General features: G+C 47.2%; 1 protein-coding gene across 1 annotated transcript; it reads right to left on the bottom strand.

The window, feature by feature from the left end:
• Window positions 1-1,173: 1,173 nt before the first annotated feature.
• RRAS (RAS related) lies at window positions 1,174-12,286 on the bottom strand. Its single transcript, XM_083583634.1, has 6 exons — window positions 11,618-12,286; window positions 9,204-9,291; window positions 7,578-7,680; window positions 5,966-6,074; window positions 4,469-4,587; window positions 1,174-2,764 (listed from the first exon to the last, which is right to left on the bottom strand). Exons 1-6 carry the CDS (start codon window positions 11,720-11,722, stop codon window positions 2,677-2,679), a joined length of 612 nt encoding a protein of 203 aa, XP_083439760.1. The 5' UTR covers window positions 11,723-12,286; the 3' UTR covers window positions 1,174-2,676.
• Between the last annotated feature and the right edge of the window lie 10,419 nt (window positions 12,287-22,705).

Below are 22,705 nucleotides of genomic sequence, written 5' to 3'. Positions count from 1 at the left end.
AGTTTGGAAAATGAGAGACATCCAGGAGACCTGGCTTCTTAATTCTAGAGCAGGGGGCAGGACCTTTGGCCACCCAGATGTTGAACTACAACTCCTTGGTGCAGTTGCGAGTTTTAGTTCAGCAACATCTGGAGAGCCAAAAATTTCCCATGTCATAGAGGTTTGTCCCCCAACGAGGTCCCCCATGTTGGCTCGGTGTCTGCCTAACGAACGCACAACCTCTGGCTTAAATAAAGCAATCTAAGTCTGTTTAGACCAGGGTTTCCCAAACTCAGGTCTCCAGCTGTTTTTGGACTACAACTCGCATCATCCCTAGCTTAGCAGGACCAATGGTCAGGGATATTGGGAACTGTAGTCCAGAAACAATAGGAGACCCAAGTTTGGGGAACTGGTTTAGACTTTGGGAACCCCATTCCTTGCTCCAGATAGGTTTTTCCACTTCAAATCTCCAAAAGTCTAGTAATCGTGTCCCTACTTTAACCCAGTATTCAGTTTTCTTAACTTCTGAAAGAAAGATCGCAACAAAGGACAGTACCTGCCCCGAGTTTGATTTTATTTGCAGTACAAATACCTTTCTTTTCTTCAGGAATTAGAATACAGAAGTTGAGACTCAAAACACTGTTGCCTGAGGATAGGGGTCAGTCTTTCCATTAAGTTTTAAGTTACAGGTGTTTTAGGGCCCACTCATGAATTTGTCCAATCCTCTCTTAAAGCGATAGGTTCAGTGGTGTGCCCTGTGAAGGACTTCCTTTGGTCTGTCCTCCATCCCTCAGGTGTAGGTTGATCATGGATAGATCACCTTGAACACCTATGCTGTTCACTAAAGTCCTGTTGACCTGAGCGCCCATCGCACCTCACCATTAGCCATTTTTGCCACGGCTGGTGTGAGCTGGATCCCACGTGTTTGGCGGGCCACCGATTCCCCATTCCTGCTCCACGGGCTACATCCTGAGACTCCCAAGGCAGCCTGCTCACCCTTTAAATGTGGATGGACCATATCCAAGGGGCCACACTGAATGTCTACTCAGAAGAAAGTTCCACTAAGTTCAAGGAGAACTTGTTTCTCAGGTAAGTGTGTATCGGATTATAGCCTGAATGTCTCCATAGCCTACTCAGTGCTGCCTGCTTCCTGACCTGCCCAATTTTGTCCGCCGCCACAAACAGCAACACACACTGATTTGGGAATGACTCCCTTTTATTCAAAACCACTTCTGGGTATGTGAGAATTTCACAGCTTCCTACCCTAACATTTCATGGCCCTTTGGCCCCACTGTTTGCAAAAAAAAACCCACCCCTCTGTACCATGTGTATGTGTAGATTACATATAATTGCCAACAGAGAAGACTTCCTACAGCTGACAACGCGGACTCTATTCAAGGATGGCTTATGCCATAATAAATCTATTCGTATTTAAAGTGCCACAAGATTATGGTGCTTGAATAGGTGGTAACTCTTTGGTGTTTAACAAGCTGGAATGATCTGCAGCAGGATGCCAGGGGAATTGGCAGAAGTGACCTTCACACACATCCCTTAACTGCTTGCGGGGGGGAGATGCCTTGCATTTGGGCAGGATTTAATTTCCTTATGCCCATTTGCTCTTTAGGTGGCAGGTAGAGGATCTTAAATGGGTAGATAGCCCTTGGGGTTCATTCAACCCCCTGTCCCAGACGGTTTTTGTGGGGGGGCACCCTCCCCACAAAACTTGATTTTTAAAAAAAAGATTGCTTCTTTGGGTCCCTACTGTAATGTTGCTAACCTATTTTTGTTTTGGACTACAATTCCCATCAGCCCCTGCTAGCACGTGTTCTGGGTGGGGCTCATGGGAGTTGTAGTCCAAAGCAGCTGGAGGGTTGCAAAAAAAAATAAATTCCTTGCTTAATTTGTATTGACTGTTCCTATTAATCATGTGCTGTGCATAATGGTGGCTGTGATTTTTTAAAAAATAGATAACACCCCTTTAGATGCATTTGTACAATACGGCTTTGAACATGTCCATAAAAGTGTGTATGTGCAAAAAGCTTGCTGGCTCTGGCTGCATTGAAGGGTCTGAGCCCCTCGTTTTCCTGCCCACTCTCTCACCCATCCTAAAAGCAGACTATCCTATTCTTTCCGGATTTAAACCCATGAATGCACATTTCTCAAATTGCTCTGCCTTCTACCACGGGCAGATTTAGAGAAGCGTGACCGGTTCACCCGCACTGGGATTTGGGGCAGGGACACGACACCAAATTTTGGCATCTCTGAAAGCCCCAAGTCCGCCTCTGCTCCTACCCCCTGGTGTAGGAGATTCCCCTTCTTCCCAGTTTTCTCTGAAGACTTAACAGAGAAAGGTGGGGGAATGGGATAGGAAGGCACTGAGTACTCTTCCCGCACCTTGTCCCAGTCATCATGTATATAACCTATTTCCTGCCTATTTAGTGGGTGTTGAGGGGTACATGATTTATCTACTTCCTGACCTGTTCCAGTTTGCAGGAACGCTCTGCGCCAGACATATTGTAGTATTTGGACACAACTGCAGAATATACATTGCCAGCCCTTGTTGCATAGGTGAGGGGGGTGAGAGGTGTGGAGAGGTGGAGATAAGGGAGAAATCCTGCCGCATCCAACTCCTTAGGAGGGAACCTGAGCAGTTGTTCTTCCCTTTCCGGGCTTTGTAGCTTGGTGTGGGAAGGCAGTTTACAGCAGGGAACAAGGACAGCCTTTGCTTTCTTTCTTCTTAGGGCTGACAGCCGGGGCAGGGGGGGATTCCAGCTCATGAAACCTCCTGCAAATTGAAAGAGGAAAGAGGTGAAAATTGGGACAGGAAGCAGAGAGAGAATACAGTGGTGCCTCTGGATGCGAAGGGGATCCGTTCCGGAGCCCTGTTCACATCCAGAGCAGAACGCAACCCACATCTGCGCATGCACAGGTTGCAATTCGCCGCTTCTGCGCATGCGTGTGACATCATTTTGAGCGCATGCGGCAAAACCCAGAAGTAACTCATTCCGTTACTTCCGGGTCATCATGGAGCGCAACCCAAAAACGTTCAACCTGAAGCAACTTCAACCCGAGGTATGACTGCATAGCAAAAAAAGGCAGCATAGCTCTTATCACCCGCTCAGATTTTCAGGAAAATGCAAGTTTTCCTCATAAGTTCTGAGATTGCATGGGTGTGTGGGATGGATACCCTTCCAACTCTACAATTTTACTCTCTGACTAGGTCACAGGCAGCCCTCCAGTTGTTGTTGGACTACAATTTCCATCAGTCCTAGCCACCATGGCCTTTGGTCAAGGTTGATGAGAGTTAGAGTCTGACATCTAAAATAACACCATATTGGGTACCCCTGAACTTGGTGGCCAAATTTAGCAAGGCTCTAATTATTGGATCTTGAGGATCTAGTAAAAGTAGATACCACAAGCCACAAATCTGTTTACCCCTAGGCTAAGGGCATTGTTGTTGTTGTTTAGTCGTTTAGTCGTGTCCGACTCTTCGTGACTCCATGGACCAGAGCACGCCAGGCACTCCTGTCTTCCACTGCCTCCCGCAGTTTGGTCAGACTCATGTTTGTAGCTTCAAGAACACTGTCCAGCCATCTCGTCCTCTGTCGTCCCCTTCTCCTTGTGCCTCCATCTTTCCCAACATCAGGGTCTTTTCCAGGGAGTCTTCTCTTCTCATAAGGTGGCCAAAGTATTGGAGCCTCAGCTTCAGGATCTGTGCTTCCAGTGAGCACTCAGGGCTAATTTCCTTAAGAATGGATGCGTTTGAGGTTAAGGGCATAGGGATATATATGTGTGTGTGTGTGTGTAAATCAACTTTCACCAAGCTGTGTTGGCTGGGGCTGATGGAAACTGTAGTCCAAATTATTATTATCAGCAGTAGTAGTATTTCATTTATTTATTAAATTTGTATACGGCCCTATACCCATAGATCTCAGGACTGTTCACAACATAAATTACAAAATAAAAACATAGGATACATAATAAAAACAAAGACAACCCAATAATCTGAAACATCTGGAGGGCACCAGGTTGAAGTAAATAATGAAATAACAGTACAAATAGCCACAAACGGCCTCCATATTGATGTTATTATCAAAGGAAACTGCTTCCCCCAGGCTTTGGGGAGCCAATTTTATTTACGTATTCATTATACAGTCGTACCTTAGATCCCAAATGCCTTGTGAGTCAAACATTTTGGCTCCCAAACACCACAAACCTGGAAGGGAGTGTTCCGGTTTGCAAACGTCATTTGGAACCCAAACGTCCACTGGGGCTTCCATGGCTTCCGACTGGCTGCAGGAGCTTCCTGCAGCCAATTGGAAGCCACGCCTTGGTTTCCGAACATTTTGGAAGTCGAACGGACTTCCGGAACCAATTCCATTCGACTTCCAAGGTACCACTGTATTTGACACCCCTGCCAAAAAAAAAAAAAATTTGTCTCAAAGCAACCGATTTAGTCGCACGTCCAGCAAGTCACCTGTCCTCTTACCTGATGGCCCTGACCAGCTCATAGAAAGATTCATCCACATTGAGGCGGATTTTGGCAGAGGCTTCCGTGTATGGGATCCGATTCTCCCGGGCAAAGCTGAGGGCCTCCTCCTTGGGTACCTGGATAAGAAAGCAGTGATGAGAAATAGCAATGGATACCGTTACACAGCGGAAGAGTGTAGCTGCGGTGGTGGGAGGGAGAGAGCAAAAGGAGAGAAACAAAATGGCGGCTGGCATTGGGTAGTTGTAATGTTTTGGTTGTACAGCATCCCACATCCACCTCATTTCTGACCCCTGCCCCACATTTTTAAGGGAACTGGAAAAGCGGAGATACTGAAGGGGCATGTAAGGAGGCATAGGTGCCTCGTGGCAGCCAAATCTTGCCCACTCATGGCTGCTCACAAAGATAAATTTTCTCTCAGCCAAGCTCTCCTAATTTTGGAGACCAACTGGGTCAAATACAACACTCCTTGCTGCATACCATATAAAACAGCCAGGGAATCGCAATTATTCAATTTTATTTATTGTCATTTACAGTGGTACCTCGGGTTAAAAACTTAATTCGTTCTGGAGGTCCGTTCTTAACCTGAAACTGTTCTTAACCTGAGGTACCACTTTAGCTAATGGGGCCTCCCACTGCTGCCGTGCAGTTTCTGTTCTCATCCTGAAGCAAAGTTCTTAACCCGAGGTACTATTTCTGGGTTAGCGGAGTCTGTAACCTGAAGCGTCTGTTAACTTGAAGCGTCTGTAACCCGAGGTACCACTGTATTATATTTATTAGTTGCCCAGATTTGGATGACCTGCTAAGGCAAATCACGGTTCAGCTCAGGGCAACAGCAGAACGAACGCCGGAGGAACAAAGTGGTCATCATTTCCCTGTAGAAGTCCACCCACCTGCACGTTCATCCTAAGCCATGGTTTGGCTTAGCATCATGTAGTCAGAACTTGCAGCAGAGCAAAAACAAATGTAGCAGCAGCAAAAGATGTTAAATCAAAGATGGCTTAACCTGTGGCCTTCCACATGTTATTGGACTCCAGTTCCCATCAGCCCCTGCCAGCATGGCCAATAGCTAGGGATGATGGGGTTACAGTCCAACAACATATGGAGGGCTGACGGTTCCTTCTCCCTATTATCCATTACAACCGGCAATGATAAAACTGGGTGTGAAACACACACAAAAATCCCCCATCAAAATAAAAGTGCATCCCATCTCTGACAAAACACAGAGGGAGCCTGATGAAATAAAATTGGGAAAGCATTCAGGAGTTGTGGTGCCACCACAAAGAAGGCCTTGTCTCTCAAGCTCATGCCTTGCCAAATCTCCCTAGAGCGAGGCATTACACATTTATCTTAATTCTCAATCTGGTCTATATGGGTTTCCCAAACTGAGACTGGAGAGAGAGGATTCAAAATATTATCGACTCATGTACCACCCCAGAGTCCCACCACGCAGAGACTGATATCACGATAAGTGATTGAATGCTATGGAAGGCTCACCTGCCGATAAAGGTCAAGGTCAGCCTTATTCCCCACAAGGATCATGGGAAAGTCGTCACGGTCTTTCACTCGAAGTATCTGAGTGTGAAACTTGTGGATCTCATTGAAACTGTGGCAGAGAGGCAAAGAACACAGGTGAGAGAAAAAAGAAGAAAATAGCATTTATTTATTTTGTTGCTATAAGAACCAGTAAGAGGTTGACTTAAAAAAACCTGACTTTTTTTCCTCACCAAACCATGTACAAAAAATGGGCTTGTCAAAGGCTTGAGGGAAGGGGCAAGGGTAGCCATGTTTACAGACAGCTGGGGCTGCCCCTCTTTTCCCAGATACATGGGTATTTGGGACCAGAGGCAACTTTTAAAAAAGGGGGGGGGGACATAGAGACAAAAAAGAAGAAGGAAAAACAGCTGCAGGGATGGAATGGAAGTCACTCTGAAAGGGGTTCTGTATTTCCCCAAGTCCATGCCATCCCTACAGTCTTCTCCACCCTGACCCCCAAACACACACACACAGAAGAGGGCACAACTTGCATTTACAGTGCTGCCATGGGGAGGGGAGGGAAGTGGCCAGCTTTGTGCGCAAGTCTGAATTGTTAGGGGAGGGTTAAAAAAGGAAGGGAAAACGTGGAAATTAAAAAATACATATATATATATATAAACACAGGTGAGACTTTTCAATAAGATACTCCCTAAAAAGGACACTGTTCTAAGTTTGGTTAAAAACTACTAAGGTTAGGGGAACTGGAAACATCGTGTGTGGCTAACCCAGAGCCAAATCCTTTCTTAACCGTAAGCTTACTGGACAGTCTAGAATAGGTTACTCTCAGTCTCAGTTTCCCCAGCTGTAAAATGGAAATTAGAACAGTCTGTTTTGATGTTGTGAGGATAAACAATATAGAATATTCTGCAGAGTATATGTGCAACGTAAGCTATTAACTGGCAAAACTGTTTTATTCCAAAACTAGATCTTTGCATCTTTTAAAATGTGCATGTTATAACCTCATAATTAATTGAGGTTTTATTAATGTTTTAAATTTCATAAAATAAAATAAAATCCTTCCAGTAGCACCTTAGAGACCAACTAAGTTAGTTATTGGTATGAGCTTTCGTGTGCATGCACACTTCTTCAGAAAGCTCATACCAATAACTAACTTAGCTGGTCTCTAAGGTGCTACTGGAAGGAATTTTTTTTATTTTGTTTCGATTACGGCAGACCAACACGGCTACCTACCTGTAATTAAATTTCATATATTGTGTATTTTATTGCTGTAAGCAGCTTTTGAGATCTACGTGGTGAAATGCAGGATATCATGTTTTAAATATACAAATAAGAGTCCTGTTGAGCATTCTGGCAACAGTTACTTCATTTAAGTAAATGTAGATGTTTAATTTGGCACAGCGAGGTGTTCTGTTGTACCTGGCATTATCAAAACTTGCGGTCCTAGCGAAGCGCCAACCATTCTAAACCAACTGCAAATTAAACACCCCCTCCGAAAAGCACCAGAACAAAACACACCAACTCAACTCAGAACCCACAGAAAGCTTTCCCCCCCCCCATCCTTTGACCACTGAGAGGACAGGACCTTCTAATGTAACCATGGCTTGGGTCTTACCTGCCACGATCATTGATGGCATAGACAAGGAGGAAGCCTTCCCCAGTACGCATATACTGCTCTCGCATGGCCCCAAACTCCTCCTGGCCAGCTGTGTCCAGAACTGAAATCATAAGGGAAGCAGTTTAGGTCTGAGTCATTCCAAATGTGATGGGTGTGAAACAAGAGACAGCCTTCTGGGACTGATTGGGTCCACCAAGCCTTCCCATTTGGTCTGCTATGATGCCTTGGCCTAGTTAATGCTCACCTACCCTAGATGATGCCAGGTGTGGGGCAGGTAAATATGATGGACTGCAATTCCCATCAGCCCCAGCCAGGAGGGCCAATGGCCAGAGGTGATGGGATCTGTTGTCCAACAAACATTTGGAAGGCACAATGTTGGCTATCCCTTCCCTACATTCATGTGCTCTCCCACATCAAAACAGACAGACAAAATATTCCCTGCAAGTAAGAGGCAACCAGCACCACCCCTTCCATCAGCTGAGGGAGAAACCACTAGTTTTGTGGGGGTAATTTGCTATTTACAGAGTTTAGGGCACGGGCAGGCAAACTAAGGCCCGGGGGCCAGATCTGGCCCAATTGCCTTCTAAATCCGGCCCACGGGCAGTCCAGGAATCATTGTGCTTTTACATGAGTAGAATGTGTGCTTTTATTTAAAATGCATCTCTGGGTTATTTGTGGGGCATGGGAATTTGTTCATTCCCCCCCCCCAAAAAAATATAATCTGGCCCCCCACAAGGTCTGAGGGACAGTGGACCGGCCCCCTGCTGAAAAAGTTTGCTGACCCCTGGTTTAGGGTCATTGTTAGTGTGGTTTTAAGTGCAGAACTGGTACATTCACCTGGAGTTCAAAGTGGTACACTCCACTCTTATCACTTGCAGACCAGGCCATAACCATTATGACATCATTATCTTTATTCTTTGTATATTGTATTGTTGTTTTGTTGCTATGGCCGGTGGCTGATGCAAATAAAGATTCATTCGTTCATTCCTATGTCCTTCTGATATTGACACGCACCCCTACTAAACATGTACCTCCTATTCACCTTTGAGAAAAAACATTTGTTCCAAATTCCTTTATGGTTCCCCCACACCCAGTAAGTGCTTCCAGATCTTTAAGCCTCCATGCAGTAGCATGGGCTACCCTTCTGTCCAATCAGATGATTTCATCAGGAAGGGACAGCTTTCTTGCGAGTTTGTTGCAATAAAGCACTTGGGACATTATAACTGTCTGAGCTCCCTCAATATGGCACTTCACATCATATTGTTCCCAATCATCCCTTTGTTGTTGGGTGATTCTCCTCTCCCAATACTTTCTGTCTAATTTCCCTTCCTCAATTTGCTTCTCATGGAGCCGTTTGTCACACAAACTGAATGTCCCCCCCCCCTCATTTGACCACTGATGGAGGACACTGGAAATGGGGGAAAGCATAACAAAGCCCCATCCCACAAAGCTGTGGTCATGATACACTCGATGTCCCTCCATTCCTTTATAAGCAGTGCTAAGGAAGGATGCTGCCCATTGCAGAATGCAAGGTTCGTGTTCTCCCAAGCTTCTGTCTCCCTCAAAACATTTGCATGCAGCCTCCACATCACCTGAATAGGACGCCAGCCCAGTAATACTCACTATCCAGCCGTGTGGAGGTGCCATCGATGTTGCAGATTTTTGTGTACGAGTCCTCAATTGTGGGGTCATAGTCCGAGACAAAATATGACTGGGGGGGGGGGAATAATGGGCAAGGAAGAAAGGAAGGAAGGATGTTAAGGATGACAGAAAGAACTAAACTTGAAGACCCTTGCTACTCCATAGGAGCAAAAACAGGACACCCTACCCCCAGTATTGATCCTGTGTTCCCCATGAGAACCATAGTTTTCCAGCACAAGAGTTTCTTCAGGTCTCTTTGACATCAGATCAGTAATTTGGTCACCAGAGGCGACTAGGAATTCCATGCAGGCGAGTGAATGGGCTGGCTGAGGAGAATGAGATTGCTTTCTGTTACTCCCTGGCCAGCAAGCAGATAAAGCAGGACGCTGGAGGGATGGATCTGGCGAAAGGCCGTTTTTTGAACTATCCTGCTAGGAAGTTAGTAGCCTGGTTTCCATCCCCATGTTGGCTGCGAAGGAGAACTTCTCTCCTCCATTGTTGTCTTGGGATAGCTCAGCTGATAGAGAATGAGACTCTTAAACTCAGGGTTTAAAGCCCCACATTGGGTGAAAGATTCCTGTATTGGAGGGGGTTGGACTAGATGATCCTTGTGATCCCTTCCAATTTTATGATTCTATACTCTCTTAAAGGTAAAGGTAAAGGTACCCCTGCCCGTATGGGCCAGTCGTGTCCAACTCTGGGGTTGCGGCGCTCATCTCGCTTTATTGGCTGAGGGAGCCGGCATACAGCTTCCAGGTCATGTGGCCAGCATGACTAAGCCGCTTCTGGCGAACCAGAGCAGCGCACGGAAACGCCGTTTACCTTCCCGCCGGAGCGGTACCTATTTATCTACTTGCACTTTGACGTGCTTTCGAACTGCTAGGTTGGCAGGAGCAGGGGCCGAGCAACGGGAGCTCTCCCCGTCACAGGAATTTGAACCGCTGGCCTTCTGATTGGCAAGTCCTAGTCTCTGTGGTTTAACCCACAGCGCCACCTGCGTCTCTTACTCTCTTAGCAGACCACTAAAATGAAACAGAAACATGCTAATAACGTCTGTGGCTTTATTTGCAAGGATCTCTGCAGTCTGCTACACAAAACTTGGATTCTGGTCCTTCCCTTCCCTGCATTCTTAAAAAATTTATAAAAAGGTTTGCCTTTCTGGATCAGATCCAAATTTATAAAATAATGCAAGCTTTGCATCGGAGCCAAAGGTCATCTGATCATTTGAAACTGCCTGGTCCACCTAGCCTGGGCACATCAGCTTGAACAGTGGCTCTCCAGGGTCTGAGCAGAGATCCCTTTCTGGCCCTCGCATGCAAGATCCTTTAGCTGGAAATGCCATCCAGCCCAGCCCTTGTTTACAACAGGAGCCAGCTGCCTCTAGAAAGCTCACAAGCACAGTGTGATGCTGATGGTCCCAGTCCCGGGTACCTCCCTTTTTTCTCCACTTGATTTGGCCCTTTCCAATCCATGCCAAGGATAACTCCCTTTCCCCAACCTCCTGGGGGCCAAGGTCCCTTCGCCCCCAATAAAATATATGAGGGGACCCCAAAGTTGATCGGCATTGCCGTTCAAACAGTGTGCATGTGCCGTGTCTTGTAAGTGGGATGGGGCTTACCTGCCTCCCTCCCCAATATTTTATTCAAGCTGGCACCCTTGCCCACCCTCATCACCTGGTTCCCAATAGGGGAGGTTCAGGAGGACCCGCAATCTCAGCTTCTCCAGAGGGAGAATTTGGGGCTGCTCAGGATTGAGCAGCAGCAAACCCCAATCGCCCTTCCAGTTCACCGGCAAACATCAAAGCCCTTTTCTCTCTCACCGTGGATCCTGGTTATTTGGGAGGGAGGCAGCGACGGGATCGGCTTAGAACAGTACTGAGAAACTTTGTGGGACTACAACTCCCATCAGCCCCAGCCAGCGTGGCCAACGGTCAGGGATGATGGGAGCTGGAGTCTATCAACATCTAGAGGTCCACCTTGGGAGAAATCCCTGCCTCCGCCGCTAGGGGGAAACAGGCAACGGAGTTCCTGAGCACGTTTAATAGGAGCCCCACTGAACTTCCACGGGGATTACTCCCGAGTAAACGTGCGCACAGCGTCGGCAGTCGGGACTTGCTCAAGCCAGGCGGCTACGCGCTGAACGCTTCTCTTGGGGAGGAAAAACGTCCCAGCAAAAGCGGCAAAACTTCCTCCCAGTTTAAAAAAAAACTCATCCTCATCAACAACACAGGATCTTGGCTCAGGTTTCGCTTTCGCCACCGCCCTGTGTCACCTGAACGAGAACTTCGGCGCGGAAACATATGGTAAAGTTTGGGGAGGTTTTTAAATATATATTTTTGTCGCCATCTGCCCCCCCGGCCCCGCTCTCCCGCCCTCGTCGCCTTGGGCTCTCCGTACCTGGATGAATTGGATGGTGAGCGCGCTCTTGCCCACGCCGCCTCCGCCGACCACCACCAGCTTGTATTTCTCCAGCGGCGCCGCGCCTTCCTTGGGATTCATCATGGTCGGGGGGGGGATCGGATCGGTGAACTCAGAACCCCCCCAGCCCTGCCTCTGCCATCGCCGGCTCCCGTCCCTGCCGCCCCTCGAAAGATGGCTGAGATCCGGGGTGGGCCCTCCTCCCTGCACGATACGAATCGGCGCTCGGAGAAGCGAAGCGCGGCGATTCCCGGCCGCTCCGCTTCCCTATTTGGCCAACGGGAGCCGCTGCGGGGCGGGTCCCACGTCCGGAACAAACTCCGCCGGCCCCCACACTCCGCCCCCGCCCCGGGGTGGTGGGCCCCGTCGCTAGTGGCGGAGGGAGGTGCTCGGCAAGCGGGGAGGAGGAGGAGGAGGAGAAGGGCCGCTTCTCTCCTGTCGTGCGCTTTTCTCCCCAGGACGCAAGGCGCGCCTTCGGAAGCGCAGCTACTCCCTTTCCGCCAAAGCGCAAAGCAAAAGCAAGATCGGGTCAAAACAACAACAACGACACGGTTACAACCCTGCGGTTTAACGATTCGCACTGACCCCGGAGTGACGGCACCCCGGGGAAAGAGCAGGGACTGTGCGCAACAGGAACTAGTAACTTGACTACTGCAGCTTCCCACGTGGCGGCCTCGCGCTGACTTTCTAGGCGCGCCCTGCGCGTCGCCTGCGGCTCGGGATTTTGCTTTGCGGGGTGGCGGAGAGGTTCGGTGCTGGAAGCGTATGGCCGGACTCCTGGGTCCTTTTTAGCGCTCCGGCTATTGGAGGCGGGAAGTGGATGCTGATCCTTTGGGTGTCGATGATGATGATGATGATTCAAGGTGCATCACAGCATCGGAGATTAGTCCGTGAGACTTTATTCCCAAGGTGGCGCACATAGGATCGGTTGCAGCCATAGCTGTTTAGAATAGTTTGGGGCGGGGTGGGCTTAGGGCTGCCCCAAACCTTATAACACGCAGCGTGCATACACACCATTTGAATGGCAATGCCCAGTGCTCCCCCGCCCCCCTAGAAAAAATGTTTAGCGGTACTCTCATTTTGACTCAAGAAAATCACCATTTTATAGTTAAAATCAAGGGAAATAAATACAGTAAATGGACAAAAGTGCAAAGGTTCACCAGAAAATTTATTTTGGAAAACTGTTAAAATGATATACACTTAAATTCAACTATGGGGGTTTGTGGAAGTCACTTAACAATGTCACTAAGATTGGTTTAAATACGGTTGAGATTTATGTTTATTTGTTTAAAATTTTTGGAAAAAAAAATTGAAGAAAAAAAGTACAAAGATTCACAAAATGTTTAGGGGTATGCGTACCCCCAGAAAAAAAACACTGGCAACTGGGTTGGGGGGGTTCGAATAATTTATGGCGCGGGGTGGCGAATGGAATCGGGAGTCAAGATTTCTGTGTCCTCTGGAAGTGCGGGGAATTGGCCAGCTGTAGGGCTGGGTTCCAACCGCTCTTCTCTCCTCGTTGGACAGAGCGCAGGGCGCTAGGACCCGGCGCGGGGCGTGGCGCGCGGGGCGAGGAGCCATGAGCTCACCACCACATTCCTTTCATGTGTTGTGCGAAGGAAGTCGAGGCACCACCCGCTGCTTGTTGCCTTCCTCCCTCCCTCCATCCCTCCACCCGCCAGCTGCCTGCACAGGACCCTCCTTGCCATGCACTAAAGAGGAGAGCTCGGGGATCGGCGGAATGCGCTGGCTTTTCAACTTGGCATCTTGTTCTAGCGCACAGGCTGGGCTCAGATTCTGCAGATGTGGAAACAGCTGCGTTCACCTGGGAAACAACAGCAAGAGTTCCACTGAGCCTGGGCTGGTACTCGGGGAAGCACAGACCTATTTTAGAAACGTTTGTGCAAAACAAAGGGCCACTTTTCTGAGGCCCAGAATAAGTTTTTTTTCATACTGCTTAGTGTTTGTCTATTATTGAAGAGGGGCGGGAAATCAGGAAATACAACAGTAAAGGTAAAGGGACCCCTGACCATTAGGTCCAGTCGTGACCGACTCTGGGGTTGCGGCGCTCATCTCGATTTATTGACCGAGGGAGCCGGAGTACAGCTTCCGGGTCATGTGGCCAGCATGACTAAGCCGCTTCTTGTGAACCAGAGCAGCGCACGGAAACGCCATTTACCTTCCCGCTGGAGCGGTACCTATTTATCTACTTGCACTTTGACGTGCTTTCGAACTGCTAGGTTGGCAGGAGCAGGCACCAAGCAACAGGACCTCATCCCGTTGCAGGGATTCAAACCGCCGACCTTCTGATCGGCAAGCCCTAGGCTCTGTGGTTTAACCCAACAGTACCAAGGTATAATTGGAGTGCACATGGTTTGCACCATCCTTGGACAACTGTATCAAAGTGGTTTAAATGTTACAAACAACTTCGTTATCTTTTGTGATTTAGAAATACTTCTATAGAGATATAATAAACATGGCTCCCTGCAGATGTTTTGTACTACAACTCCCATCAAACCAGCCAGCGCATGTCCAAAGTACCGGGAGGGCACCAGGTTAGTGAATTAAGGTTTATAGAGCCAAAGATCAAGTGCTCAGGACATTGTAGGAAAACTCTGCACTCTCACCATGTGCTACAGCGGGAGCAAAACTAGGCTTTATTTCACCCCGGTCAAAGGCACAGTTTGACACACATCCTATGTACATTTGCGTACACACACACACACACACACACACACACAGAGGCTGGGAGCCTCAATGGCGCCCCTCGGGAGGCTTCATTCAGGGCAAAAAGCCTGGTTAGCCCTTGCCCCGTAGCTCTGGCTACAAACAAGTGGCCAACTCCTCTGGATCAGCACTACCAAAGACTTAAGCAGGATCTAAGAGGCTTGATAAGGGACGCGGGTAGCGCTGTGGGTTAAACCACAGAGCCTAGGGCTTGCCGATCAGAAGGTTGGCAGTTCGAATCCCCACGAGAGGGTGAGCTCCTGTTGCTCAGTCCCAGCTCCTGCCAACCTAGCAGTTCGAAAGCACGTCAAAGTGCAAGTAGAGAAATAGGTACCGCTCCGGCAGGAAGGTAATTGGCATTTCCATGCGTTGCTTTGGTTCGCCAGAAGCGGCTTAGTCCTGCTGGCCACATGACCCGGAAGCTGTACACCGGCTCCCTCGGCCAGTAAAGCAAAATGAGCGCCGCAACCCCAGAGTCAGTCACGACTGGACCTAATGGTCAGGGGTCCCTTTACCTTTAAGAGGCTTGATAAATAGGTACTGCTCCAACAGGAAGGTAAACGGCATTTCCATGCGCTGCTCTGGTTTCGCCAGAAGCGGCTTAGTCAGGCTGGCCACATGACCCAGAAGCTGTCTGTGGACAAACGCCAGCTCCCTCAGCCTATAGAACGAGATGAGCGAAGAACCCCCGAGTTGTCCGCGACTGGACCTAACGGTCAGGGGTACCTTTACCTTTTAAGAGGCTTGATAGGCTACAATAGCTCTTGGTGATCTTCAGGTCAGGAGTGTGTTATCCATAGCCAGTATGTGGCCCTCGGGTTAATTTCATATGGCCCTCACCAAACTGTTGGTTCAGACCTCTAAGAAGAGACATCTGCGCCTCTTCCTACATTCCACTGGATAAAGAGAGAGGGGGAGAAAAAGGGAGTAGAAGACTGAAAAGAGGTCACTGTTTAGCACTCTGCCCCCCCAACTTCCACCAGACCCCCCCCACATCTCATATTAACTAACAGGCAAACGGCTGCTCACCTATGCTTTTAATGGAGATGATCAACCAAGGACCATTGTGCAGAATGAAAGCAGAAAACTGATGGTACTTCGGGATGTGTGAGAATGGGAGGAGGAGTTGACAGTGACACATTAATTCACTTTGACCAAAATGAGATGAATGAAACTCTGGGAGTTGGGTAGGGAAATCTGCACTCAGGTTACCTTTTGGTAAGACCAGGGCCAAAAGGTCTATTTATTTATCTTATTATACCACTTCATAGTGGATTATATATCGCAGCAAAACTTAAAGACAGGTGCCTAGCATTGTGAAGTTTAGGCACTGATGTGTAAGCACTACTGAAGATAATTTGGTTTAAGAGTGTGACCCAGTCATTTATAGGATATTACTTGCTCATTTGGGTTTATTAACAAATTTTATTGATTTTCAGCATACAACAAATAAAAAAGAAAGAAGATTCTACAGATATACTGAATTCCTCCTTTTCCCAATCATCCCCCTTAGTTATGGTTTTATTGATTTCTTTTAGAGTTTGTAGAAAAAGTTTTTATTGCTTTTAGAGTTTCTATAAGTAATTTAATTGTTTTTTATAATTTATTTTTTGTATTTTTTCTCATTTTTATCTTAAAAGAACAGGAATCCAATACTTATTATTTTATTTTAAAAAGCACCACATTATAGGCTGCATTACCAGATTGCTTTAGGGCTACAATTTATCTCTCAGCCCATATGCATTCTGTTTACAATGTTTCTTGCTTGATGTAACAGCCATAGTAACACATCTGCTTTATTTATTGTATACCGCTTCAGTGCTCAGGCTACAAAGTGGTTTATCATTTTAAAAAAATAAATGAATGATATGAAAAATACAATACAAATTCCACATTCAAAATGAAACGAGTGATAATTGTTAATGATATTATTAAATAATAATAATTTCACATGTCAAATTACATAATTAGGCAGCAGCAGTGGCGTAGCGTGGGTTGTCAGCACCCGGGTCAAGGCAAGTAATTTGCGCCCCCTAACCCGTGGATTTGCGCCCCCTAACCTGTGGATTTGCGCCCCCTAACCCTAACCCCCAGATGTTGCGCCCAGTGCGGCCGGCCCCCCCTGCACCCCCCACGCCACGCCACTGGGCAGCAGTATCTCAAAAACTCCCGTAAGTAAAATAAATATAAACCGCAACAGCACATCGTATACACAACTTCAGCATACATGAAGGTACAACATCAAAATGCAACATAATTACAGTGGATGTCATCCTGACAACCTCATAAACATAGCAAAAGCTATGGTACAATCACCAAAATAATTCACTTACACATTCACACGACACAAAGTGAACTGAAATGCACAACTCCACTCAACAATCACACTTCCCTTACACCCACCACTGCAGTATAGTCACTCAAATTCTCACTTCAGTAAAGCACTCCTTCAGCTAACCCAGTAATCCTGCACAGAACAATATTTCTGGTCAATAAGTGCAATCCAATAACAGCAGCAAAAAATTGAAATTCATAATGCACGATTGTGTGGCGTCCGACTCGTTATATGCTCTGTACTCTAGGTTGTTGGTTGTAATTCTTACAACTAAAAAAAGTATAAAAACGTTTTGTTTAAAAAGGCTCCTCTGTTGCAAACTGCTGTACTTGAGTTACTGCATATATCGTCTCAGATTCTTGTAAACTGCTTTGGAAGGCTGTATACTTGAAATGCAGGTTACAAATAAACAATATTTTAAAAAGCAAACCCAAAACTTTTATTTGATTAAAAAGGCACCCAAAACCAGGCAGATAGGTTTTTTTAAGCTGCCTTAAGGAGGTACAGTAGAAGTAATTAAAAACTGTCTGTCCTCTTTACCATACAGGAAAAAAGGGCATCACAGCAGGCAGGATGTGTCTCAGTGTGGCTTTGGGCTGACTATGACACTGTGGTCAACAACTACATAGTTCTATGAGTGGACTTCATTGAAGTGCAGGAAGGAGCTGGATGGCAATAGGCCCAGACTTGACTTAGCCTCCCCAAACGGACTCCCAGCAAGTTCTCTTGCTACTGCTGTTGCCCTTTGCACAAACACAGAAAACCCTCTTGCTTTAAGTCTTAACGCCGAAGGCTTGCTGTTCATTTATCTTGCCATAGCCTTCCTGCAGTAGCTTTCAAGGCAGGGAAACTAATCCAGATAGGCCAGCGGTTATGGGAGGAAGCTGCGCACACTGAGAATCCATGTGGATGGATTCATCTGCACATGTGCTGGAATCCAAGACTTTGGTAGGAAGAGGTGCTGAAATGGGAAGGAATCTAGTTCATTAGTACACAGGGCAACACCTTTTTAAAAGGACAGTCCCTTCATCCCCACCAAAGGCCGAAGAATGTGGAGCAATGTTTCATCAATGATACAATAAAACAGGGACTGTTGTTGATGTATAGGGACAGCTGGAAAGTATGCATCTGTTGTGTCTATAAAGCAGCTAGCTATGAACCTTAACTCTGTAGCTGCAGCAGCCAGAAACAGAAGACATGTTTAATTCTATAAAAGCCAAGAACTGCCAACGTCTGAGAGCCTTCTCAGTTGTGGCATCCTGGCAGTGGAATAAGCCTTTCTACGGTGGCTTGCCTAATGACTCCTCCATGGACTTATTTTGCTACCAGCTTTACCATTTTATTCACCCAGGCCTTTCTACATCCTGCATTATTTAAAGAAAGCTTTCAAGGTCTGAAATTAAGTATCACTTTGATAATCCAAGCTGCTAACTGGCTTCATTCTTTCTTTTCTTTTTTTTTTTGCTGTGAGAAATGAAAGGGTTTTTTGTTTTGTTTTTAAAGCTGCATTTTAATCTTTGTACAGTAGTACCTTGGACGCAGGTGGCTCTGTGGTTTAACACCGATCAGAAGGTCGGCGGTTCGAATCCCCGCGACGGGTGAGCTCCCATTGCTCGGTCCCTGCTCCTGCCAATCTAGCAGTTCGAAAGCACGTCAAAGTGCAAGTAGATAAATAGGTACTGCTCCAGCGGGAAGGTAAACGGCGTTTCCTTGCGCTGCTCTGGTTCGCCAGAAGTGGCTTAGTCATGCTGGCCACATGACCTGGAAGCTGTACGCCGGCTCCCTTGGACAATAAAGCAAGATGAGCGCCGCAACACCAGAGTCGGCCACGACTGGACCTAATGTTCAGGGGTCCCTTTACCTTTACCTTACCTTGGGTTAAGAATTTAATTCATTCTGGAGGTCCGTTCTTAACCTGAAACTGTTCCTAACCTGAAGCACCACTTTAGCTAATGGGACCTCCCGCTGCCACCACTGTGCGATTTCTGTTCTCATCCTGAAGCAAAGTTCTTAACCCGAGGTACTATTTCTAGGTTAGCGGAGTCTGTAACCTGAAGTGTCTGTAATCTGAAGTGTCTGTAACCTGAGGTACCACTGTATTGTATTTTTTTGTTGTTGTTTAGTCGTTTAGTTATGTCCGACTCTTCGTGACCCAATGGACCAGAGCACGCCAGGCACTCCTGTCTTCATTGTATTTTAGGATTGTATTTTTATTCTTTGTTGTGAATCTCCCCCAGAATGTACATTGATAGGAGGCCATACAAATGTGGTTGGTAAATTAAACAACCTCCAGCACCATGTCAAGCATTGCCCACAAATCATCTGGAGAAGACTACACTCGACAGGACTATTTCTGCGCACCATAATTTAAGAAGGATATTGACAAGCTGAAACGTGTGGAGAGGAGGGCGACTAAGATGACTAAGGGTCAGGAAATCAGGTTTCTACCACATGCAATGAGGATTCGTCATATAACATTAACTTTAGTGTTATTTTCAGGATTTGACGAGTGGAATCCTGCATATGTGCCAATCAAGGTTTGAGAATTTGAATTTGGGTCTGGAAACCAAGCCTTATGAGGAGCAGTTGAGGAAGTGGTTGAGGGATGTTTAGCCTGAAAAAGAGGAGACTGCGAGGAGATAAGATAAGCATCTTCAAATACCTTAAAAGGGCTGTCACATGGAAGATGGAACAAACTTGTTTTCTGCTGCTCTGGAGGGTAGCTTCAAGTTACAAGAAAGGGGATTACATCTAAGTAACAAGGGAAACTTTCTGACTGCAAGAACTGTTGAAGAGTGGAATGGACTCCCTCAGGAGGAGCTGGACTCCCCTTCCTTGGAGCTTTTTAAGCAGAGGTTGGATAACCATCTGTCATGGCTGCTTTAGCATCCATGCACTGTAGGTGGTTGGACTCAATGACCCTTGATGATGATGATGATGATTTTTTGCATTTTAATTTAACACAGAATAAGCATACTATTACCACTAGAGCAAAAGCAGGTGGGATTACACCAAGTTCAAAAGTGACCGACATGTGTGCACTGCAACAGCTGTGCTTGGACCCAGATTTATTCCCCCCCCCTTTTTAACTAGTTGCTACGTCTCTCAATTCTAACCCTTAACTGTCAAAACAAAAACAAAGCAGGTCTGTTCCAGGGACGCTTTGCCATTTCCTTCTCAACCACGTTAGTCTCACAATTCAAGCATATGAGCACAAGTTTTAGAACACATCAGCTTCTGTCTGGGATCGTTTGATGGCCTAGGATCACTTGATCCTGGGATCATTTGATCCTGATTGGGAACCCATAATTGGAACATGTCAAAAATTCCTTCTTTACTTTGGGATGCCAACATCCTGAATTCAGCATTGCTGTGTGTCCCTTGGTGTTTGCCATGTCTACGATGTGCTGGTCTCCTTTTACACGCTCCATTACAGGAAAGCCATCTCTGTCAAGGACTTTGGCTTGGGAGTTGCCCGCAACAACAAGAATGACATCCCCTGTGCTGCTGTACTGCAAAGACTTGATCTGGCGGCATTTACATGGTTGCAAAGATCAAAAAGCTTGAAGAGATGCATCCATTCCAGCAAAATCCCAAAATCTAACATCATAGTCGTAGCCTCCAGTTACCAAATGGACACCCGAGGGATCCAGTCCTAAAGCAGAGACTGTTTTTGTCCCATGATGCAGTGTAATTTCATGTGAGTCAGGAATCTTCTTGACAGGATCGTGGAGGTGCCTGGGATTGAACCTGGGTTATTTGCTAGTGAAATACAGCCCTTTCTCATAAAGGTAAAGGGACCCCTGACCATTAGGTCCAGTCGTGACCGACTCTGGGGTTGCGGCACTCAACTCGCTTTACTGGCCGAGGGAGCCGGCGTACAGCTTCCGGGTCATGTGGCCAGCATGACTAAGCCGCTTCTGGTGAACCAGAGCAGCGCACGGAAACACCGTTTACCTTCCCGCCAGAGTGGTACCTATTTATCTACTTGCACTTTGACATGCTTTCGAACTGCTAGGTTGGCAGGAGCAGGGACCAAGCAACGGGAGCTCACCCTGTCGTGGGGATTCAAACCGCCGACCTTCTGATCGGCAAATCCTAGACTCTGTGGTTTAACCCACAGCGCCACACACGTCCCTAGCCCTTTCTCATATCTGTCCCTTAAAAAAGCTCTTATTTCCACTTCCTTCCCTAACAGCCCAATCCCTCCAACAGCATGACCCTTGACTCTATGTTGCTTGCAAGATCTGCCTGCATGTGATTATTTTGCATGTGACTTTTGATTATTATTTTTTTAATGTGGTTTTTCAGCAAGATCCCACCGGTTTCTGCGTGTGCATGTGTGTTTAATTACATATAATTTGATTACATATAATTTAATTACATATAAACACATCTCTAGCGATACGCCCACAGCACTCGGTGAATCGCGGGTCAAACCCCATCTCTCAGCGCGCCCGTGATGTCATCAAGGAGTGGCGTTTCCCTCCTATGACGACATGCCCTTATTTCTATGGATACGACATTGCCGCTGCGAACGGGACTCGCCCCACCCAGAAAGATTCCATCTCCCGCAACTCCCCAAGGAAGAGCCCGTCGCAAAGCATTATGGGACAGGAACTCCTGGAACTCCTGCTCCACAGTCCCGTTGCGACTCGAGCTCGGAAACGGGCTGGTCCAGTGCCGGAAGTCCAACCTCCTCCATGCCTACGTTCGAGGAAGTGAGGCGTCTGTCCCTAAGAGATGTAGAAAAAGCCAAGCGCCTCAGGCAGCTCTCACTTCCGGCTCCCGTTAGATTTCCCCTCCATGTGCGGGGTGGGGGCAAAGGATGCCGGACACTATATCGGAGCCGATGTAAACAAACGGAACCGAGCTGCCTTTTCCTTGCAGTGCTTTGAGATACCGATGCCCTGAGACACCTTCCATCCTCCACCGTTGCGGGAGGGGGGAAAAAAGGCTTATTTTGGGCCCCAAAGGAGCTTGCATGCTGCCCCTTTGATGGTTGGAATAGAAGTATTTTTATTTCCCCCCCAATGAAATGCTATAAGTTAGGCTAGAAGTACCAGAGGTCATAAAAGCTGGCACACCAAGTGTGGGCGTTAAATCCGATTCGTGCCACGAAGATCACGCGTGTTGTGTGTCGGCTTTTTTGTAAATCGATGAGCTCCCGTGTCTTTTCTGCTCTGGGATCATTTCAAGCGGCCAGAACACTGATTTTATTCTGAACCCTGTTTTGCTTTCGGTCGCTTTTCTGGGTGCAGAACAGATGCTTGCAAAGTCCTGCAACGAAACTTAAGGCGGTGGGGCAGAAAAGCGGCGCAAGCGTGGAAATGCATCCCCGCGTCGGGGGAACGGCTGCCTGTCAGGGAGAGGCGTTTGGAGAAACGCGGACCGTGATCAAAAGTGCAGATCATGCCGCCTTAAGCCCCTTTCCTTCCGATTCACCGAGTGCTGTGGGCGTATCACTAGAGATGTGTATATATGTAATCAAACACACATGCACACGCAGAAAGCAGTGGCATCTTGTTGAAAAACCACATTAAAAAATAATAATAATCAAAAGTCACATGCAATACAGGCAGATCTTGCAAGCAACATAGAATCAAGGGTCATAGAATCAAGGGCCATGCAGTTGGAGGGATTAGGCTGTTAGTGAAGGAAGTGGAAATAAGAGTTTTTTAAAGGGACAGATATGAGAAAGGGCTGTACTGTATTTCACTAGCAAATAACCCAGGTTCAATCCCAGGCACCTCCAGGATCCTGTCAAGACGATTCCTGACTCATATGAAATTACACTGCATCATGGGACAAAAACAGTCTCTCCCACCCACGGCCCCGCTCAGCCCCTCGGCCCTCGCACTGCGGGGAGCAGCCTCCACTCCATACAAGGCCCCGTCAGCGGCGCGGCTCGCAAACTACATCCCCCATCACGCCCTGCGCGCTCCCTACCCACCCCGCCCCTTTTTCCCGTGCCGCCTCGAGGCATTCTGGTCGTTGGAGTCCTGGGC

The sequence above is a fragment of the Podarcis filfolensis genome (assembly GCF_964270895.1).
Source record: "Podarcis filfolensis genome assembly, chromosome: 13".
Taxonomy (NCBI): domain Eukaryota; kingdom Metazoa; phylum Chordata; class Lepidosauria; order Squamata; family Lacertidae; genus Podarcis; species Podarcis filfolensis.
This window is presented reverse-complemented; position numbering and strand designations above follow the sequence as displayed.

Coding starts and splice junctions, on each gene's coding strand:
- RRAS (XM_083583634.1), bottom strand. CDS start 11,722: ATGATGAATCCCAAGGAAGGCGCGGCGCCGCTGGAGAAATACAAGCTG. Junction 6,075..7,577: donor GCCATCAATGATCGTGGCAG/GTAAGACCCAAG, acceptor TCTCTGCCACAG/TTTCAATGAGATCCACAAGT. Junction 4,588..5,965: donor ACCTTGACCTTTATCGGCAG/GTGAGCCTTCCA, acceptor TTTCTTATCCAG/GTACCCAAGGAGGAGGCCCT.